We start from the raw sequence: 7255 nt of genomic DNA on the forward strand, positions 1-7255 counted from the left end.
TACCACCAACGAAATATCAGACCAAACCAAGCCTTTATAGTAGTGAGGTATCAAAAATCGAACAGGTGAATTTAAGTGTTTTACACTCACACAAAAAAAAACTATCATTCTATAGGTATTTGAAGAACTTTCATCATTCTGCCACAATTTAATTCCTCGTATTGTTAGCCAACACTGGGCAGCTTGTACATGATTGAATAAATAGAGTTGTTTAAACATTTGTTTAACAACAATATGATTTAAGTTCTATCATTATTTACAGTACATAAAGATTAAATCTTCAATTAATATATACAAAATAGTTTTACTATTTAGCTCAAAATATAGAGAATACAAATTTACTTTCATTATTCACAAATTTACCTTATCATTGAAGTATTCCATCACACCTGCCACTGTGGAGGTACAGTGAAGTAGTATGTTACCGAGGACACGATCAGGGTAGGCCATCTAGAAAGTACAAATCCTAATAAATGAGTACGTCTAGAGAAGTAAGGTATTCTGAACAATTCACTGAACTGCCAATCGAAGCAGAGAAGTATGACTGGTGTGATGAGTAGAAAAACATTTATCTTTAATACATAACTGAAATATGTGAACAATAACAGACAAATACAGGTTAACTTGATGAAACATCTCAGAATAGATCAGTTTTTGTGTGTGAAAGAAAAGCTCATTTATAAACTATCTGTATATTAAACAGTTAAACCAATTTAATACTGTACATTACACAAAAAGTGCTAATAAAAATATCAATTAATCTTAAAATATTACACGTTAACAATTCTGAATTCCAATGTCTCAAACAATTGAGTTTGTTTGTAATTAAGCACAAAGCTACACAAAGGGCTATCTGTGCTCTGCCAACCACAGGTACCAAAACCCAGTTTCTAGCAGTATAAGTCCACAGAAATACTGCTGTGCCACTGGGGGGCATCAAGCAATTGTGAAAAAAGGAACAAGTGTAGAAGCACATTGATATTCAGGGAAAAGCGACCAATATAATAATGATTTAAAAATAAGTTATTCTGAGTGTTATGGGAAATCTTGAGATGCAACTGTTTTGTTCTTAAATATCTGTTTGGTTGGAGAAGATTGACCACTGCACATCTGTTAAGTGTGCGAGAAAGCAAATTCTAATTTTTTTTATTTATGGTTGCGTTTATCATTCATCTATTATTTACTTCTATCGTTTAGTTTATCTATGAATGTTTAGTTGCATTACAACGGTAACTCACCTTCTAGCTAATCATTTGCATTTTGAGTAAACATGTTTGTACGATGAGACACCAGATTCCCTAGTGGTGACGTACAGATACTATTCATGTAGAAGAAGATTATGTAAATATGTGGTCACATGAGATTGTACTCTCATGACCTACTCAGTGAATAAATACCCTGTCAGAATCTTTACTAAGAGAGAAAGTCACAAGATAGTTAGTGAATGGTACAGCTAGTGAATTATTGCTGTTTATCACTCGATATTGTTATTAATATTGAAATGAAATTTTGGAATATTATATATTTGCTGTGTTTTTTGGAATTAGGTTTTTTTCTTCCTATTTATGATATGTTGTTTATTAACATTAGTGTTAAGTCCTGGCCAGGCTCTTGTTTATTAACTGTGTTTTGGTAAGACTTGAATTTATTTCCAAGTGTTGTTATTGTTGAATAAATTGTTTTGTTGTTGAACCCTGATTGTAGCAGAGTATTCATTTTTAGACCGTTACATTGGTGCCCAGACAGGGACCTTTTTCATAAAGGTTGAATTGTAACAATGGATGTTTTTGTTTCTCAATCTAGTATAGAGTGATTAATTCAGCAATAACTTAAATTCAGTTAAATACAAGTTAACTAGTGTTTGGAAATAACTGTGTTACTATGTAAGTTAGTGAGTCTGATATGGCAAACTTGAAGCAGTCTGTGTCAGTATTGACAGAAAATGTTGAAATGCTAATATGCATGGTAACTGATTTACTAACAAGAGAACCCAAGTCTCCCTCCCTTCAACCTAAAATGTAGAGTTTCCATTTTACCTACAGACCTGTGGAAAATTCATCCATTTACATCATTGCAATCAATTCACCATCCCTGCCTGTTGAAAAGTTTGATGGTATGTTGGATTTTAATGTGTTGGAGATTCTTAAGTTAGAAAGACATTTTTATGTATCAAGCCCCTGAGAATAGATGGATGGAGGCTGTGGCTTCTTATTTGAGAGGAAGGCCACTAGAATGATGGAATGCTTTCGGATCAGAAATAGTGTTCAAACACGGGGATAAATTTAAAGAAACATCAACTAATTTGTACTCAGTGGTGTTAGATAATATCAAATTGTGTATGGAACTCTTTTAGTAGGAAGTACCATGCTAATCCAGGCAAGTCGGTTGAGATGTTTATTTGAAAAACTGTGAAACTTATAAATTATGGAACTCTGAAGCTACAGAGAGAGAAATTGTGAAGTGTATAATATCACAATTGCACATTTCTTTACGGGAATATTTGGAATGCCACTTTGTTATATCTATTGTTGATGTGCTTAAATTTAAAAAACAATATGAGCATCAGAGCATTACCAGAACAAGAAACTTTTAATAGTGAAGTGATTAAAACTGAGTGCCATAATAGACCTGTACAATGCTATACTTATAACTAAATAGTACACTTTTCTATGCATTGTCCCAAGAAATTAAAATATGTAAATTGGGAACAAAGAAACAAAAGACAGCAGTTGGGAAATGAGAGCAGAGATCAAAGAAGGAGGTTGAGTCCCGTGAAAGTAAAACTCTCCAAAACTATTTAATAACAACTAAAATGGATGTACCACACCTAACCCTAAAAATTAATGGTATGAAAGTAGTAGGTTGTATAGATACTGGGTTAGATTAAATTATTCAGTACTATCCAACACTTCAACTAAAAACTTCGAGTAAAGGTAACATGTGTCTTGTGGATGGAATAACGAACTGTCAATTGTTCGAATATTTTGAATCAAAACTATTATCAAGAAATAGAATTTTGAACCAACATCTTGTTGTCCATAAGATTTGGCTGTATCTTTATCTTACCAGATTAGATTTCTTTCAGCAAAATCAAATGACCCTAAACTTCTTCACAAATGTTCTCGAATGAAATGTGTCATCTGTTAGGCATAACTCTGAGGACTGAAAAGATACTGACTGAAGAAGTACAATGTTCACATTTAAAGAGTGAAGACTGAGAACAGTTAAAGCAACTTGTGTTGAAATATGCTGAACATAGAACTGTAACCACAAAAGAAAAACCAGTGGTTAGTAAAGCCTATTGTTATTCTCCCACTAAATTACACATGCTATATGATCAAGTGGATAAAATGCTTCATGATGGGTTAATTTAACTCTCTACTTCTTCTTGGGCTTCTCCAGTAGTTATTGTTAAGAAGTAGACAAATGATTTTAAGTTCTATGTGGACTCCAGGAAATTAAATCAAGTCTCAGAATCTGACCACTATCCATTGCCTCCTACAAGATATTTTGAATGCTTTGTCAGGGGCAACCTGTATCAGTACATTATCCATTGGATATTGACAAATACCTGTTATGATGGAGGATCAACATAAAACTGCCTTCATAACTGATAACAAACTTTATAAGTTTCAAGTGATGTCTTTTGGTTTGAAAAATGCACCTGCCACCTTCCAAAGACTTATAGGTAAACTTTAGCAGGATCAACTGAATGTTCCAAGGCTTATATTGATAATATTATAGTATTTCCACCCACATTTGAACAACACTAGAAAGGCCTTGAATTGGTTCTCTACAAGCTACATACAGCTAATCTTACTGCAAAAATTTCTAAAAGCATCTTTTGCCAATCAAAAGTATCATATTTAGGATTTAAACTCTCTTCTGAGGAAATACACACAAATGAAAGCTGTTACAGACTTCCCAACTCCTAGAAACTGCAAAGATTTAAGCACATTCATGGGTATGTGTGTCTGGTACAATAAATTCATTCCAAACTTTGCTACAATTGCTGAACCTTTTATATAAGTTACGAAGGTGGAAACGTGTTACTCCATTAGTGTACGAATTAAAAGATCCTAGATTATATGCAGTTATAGGATGATTTCATATTTCTAATATAAAAAGATATATTTCTCTAGTGACAATTCTCTCAGCAGTGAAGAAAATAGTAATCATCCTAGTAGCAAAATGAAAATGTTGACTACAGAAGAATTGATGGTCATCCCCACACAAGAAAAGGGGCTTCTGTAGTGTGTCTACTTCTCATTCTTCAATGGATCCTGTTGATGACTTACATCTATCTCTTCCTCAAAAGACGATGCAACCACATCATAAATATTATCATAGTTAACTGATCTTCAAACTTTCAGTAAACCAAACCAGAGCCAGAAGCTATAGAAGGTCTAACTGAAGATTCTAAAACATGAGTTGTAATATTTCTAAGGTACCTGTACTTAAACTGTAAAGGATTCATGATGTCAGTATAAAGAGGGAGTTAAAAGTAAGGATATGAAAATTGGGATATTTTATACAAAGTGATTAATGACCACTTTGTTTTTCAAGGAGGAAGGAGTGTGAGATAGCAAATTCTATTTTTATTATTTTCATGATTATAGTTCTGTTTATCATATATTAATTTATTATTTTCTTCTATTGTTTAATTTATCTAAGAATTTTTAGTTGCATTAAAACACTAACTCACCTTCTAGCTATAAATTGTATTTTTAGTAAATACATTTGCATGATGAGACACCAGCTTCCCTAGCGGTGACATACAGATAATATTCATGTAGCAGAAGATTATGTAAATATGTGGTCACATGAGGTTGCACTCTCGTGACCTACTGAGTAAAGAAATACCCTACCAGAAGCTTCACTGAGAGAGAGAGAATCACGAGATAGTCAGTGAATGATACAGTTAATGAATTATTGCTGTTTATCATTCTATATTGTTGTTAATATTGAAAGGTAATTTTGCAATAATGTGTTTGCTGGATTTTTTTGGAATTAGGTTTTTTATTGATATTTATGACATTGTTTATAAACATTAGCGTCAAGTCCTGGCCAGGCACGTGTTTATTAACTGTGTCTTGGTAAATGTTGAATTTATTTTTAAATGTTGTTATTGTTGAATAAGTTGTTTTTTGTTGTTGAACCTTGATTGGAGCAGCATGTTCATTTTAGACCATTACAAGTGTTAACAGGCTGGGTGCACACATGAAATTTATTAGAGGTAGCAAGTCAGTCACACACACTCTGTATTATGCTGTATAAACAAAACTACTCTGAAGTTCTGTAGGCAACATACAAACAACCTGTTTTTATAGAAACTCAAACCTTTATTTTATAGAAGACTTAGTTCACTATGTAAAAAATATACATGTAATTTTCTAATGACAAATTTACTTTCTTTCTCTCTTTGAACACGTTAAAAACTAATTCATGGAATGAATGACTTACAGCAAAACGTGCTAGAATATTGGCTCCAGCTCCTTCACCAAGAGTGACCACATACTTGACCCTAGTTGAAACAAGCAGGCAATTACAACACATTATAAATGTTATATTTAAAGTATCAATATCAACCGAGTCCTTTGTGGGACTACTCTCCATACAACAGTTTACTTGTAACAAAATCAATTCTATTGGGCTGGAACTATATTCTTAAAAACAAAATAAACTTTAATATAGTTTAATACAGTAGAGGTTAAAATGTAAACATTAACAAAGTGCATTTAGTATTTGAAGAGGAATGAGTCAGAATTTACTTATCATATAAGACTCACTGTAATACTCTAAGTAGTAATATCAAATATATGCTTCTTAAAAATAAATCTGAGGAGCAAAGTAGCGGGGATAAACAATGGTTAAAACTATTTTGACTTTGAAAAAGCACATTCAGTGTATTAAATAATGAGAAAGCTTCAAGTCAAGGTAAGATGTTAAAATTGCCTGATACTGGTTAATTTTTTACTTTTACTTATATGATCAGTCAGGAAAATGTCAGAGGGAAGCTAAACTGACTACAAGTACACTACATTGCAGAAAATAAATGGTCAATATAATTTAAAAGCATTCTAATGAGAAGAGTGTATATGTTAACAGTGCAACTAGATTAAAATATCAAGGATAGAATCCTTCCTTGAACATACGAATCAGTCAATATGTCATTAACTACAAACTGTTCAAGTGTGAAGGTGTTCAACAGGGTAAACTGGACAATGTTAAGAAGGAACTTCATCTTTGCATATATCTTTAAAAACAGCAAACATGTGGGTTAGCCCTAAGTTAACATTCAACCAAGGAGAAAAAATGATAGTAAAATGTTTACAAAATATTTTCCCATTTTCTAGACTACTTGCATTCATTATCAGTAAAGTCATTCCTAAAGAAAGTGCTTGAGTTATTGGGTTTCTTTTATGTCACATAAAAAAATTAATGAAAAAGTATAACCAGTGACATAAACTGGAAAACATTTTAAGAAGCAAATAAGCATAGAAATCAATAGTAAAGATGTAATGTGTCAAGCTGTATATGAATAATACAACTTAATGTAGCAAAAATATATATCAGTGAGCAGTAGTACAATTTTACTGTATCAAAGAATGTGTCAATAAGATAATTTTAGTAGATAATAAATGTGTCAAAGGTAAAGGTCTCCTCTATCAAAAAGTGTCTAACAGTAGTACATGTATTACAGCAAAGAATATTTTATTAGTACATCTTGTGTCAATAAGACAACTACAAAATATGTGAATAATAAAGCTGCTTTTCTTTAGCTTTGTGTCAGTGGTACATGTATTATAGTAATGAATCTTTTAACAATACAAATTTAGTGAAAACTACAGTATTATTACTCTATCAAATAATATAGTTAATCTTTACTGTTTCATAAAACGTCTTTCTGGTTTATGGCTTTAGTATAGCAAAGAATATTGGTCGTCTGATGTATGTTTTATTATTGCAACAACTACTAAGTTTTTTATTGTTTCAAAATTTGTTGCATTTAAAGCTTCTGATAACACAACAGTTTACTGTAGTTCTACTTTCTGATCCACATTTCTTAGTTAGCACCATGATAAGTAACTAATATAGATAGTGAAAAAAAAAGATGAAATATTTACTACCACATAATAATTTAGATTTTATTTACTGCTTATTTTAAGAAATACATATATGCAGAGGTAATCACTATTTTTTTAATAATAATAATACATCAATCAAAACATAATTTAAATGATATTAAGATAAC

The 7255-nt window shown here is 31.6% G+C and overlaps 2 protein-coding genes across 2 annotated transcripts in view; both read right to left on the reverse strand.

The window, feature by feature from the left end:
• The window catches only part of LOC106464347 (uncharacterized protein ZK1073.1-like), a 20423-nt gene extending 19967 nt beyond the window's left edge, over nt 1-456 (reverse strand). The window contains exon 1 of the mRNA XM_022392037.1: nt 364-456. The gene's annotated coding sequence lies outside the window, so the exon portion shown is untranslated. The remainder of the gene's footprint in view (nt 1-363) is intronic.
• A 321-nt stretch (nt 457-777) lies between these two features.
• Nucleotides 778-7255, reverse strand: part of LOC106464348 (uncharacterized protein ZK1073.1-like) — a 66799-nt gene continuing 60321 nt past the window's right edge. The window contains exon 7 of the mRNA XM_022392036.1: nt 778-800. Coding sequence (XP_022247744.1) covers nt 778-800 — 23 coding nt within the window. The remainder of the gene's footprint in view (nt 801-7255) is intronic.

Source organism: Limulus polyphemus, unplaced genomic scaffold (assembly GCF_000517525.1).
Source record: "Limulus polyphemus unplaced genomic scaffold, Limulus_polyphemus-2.1.2 Scaffold1624, whole genome shotgun sequence".
In the NCBI taxonomy this organism is placed as follows: Eukaryota; Metazoa; Arthropoda; class Merostomata; order Xiphosura; family Limulidae; genus Limulus; species Limulus polyphemus.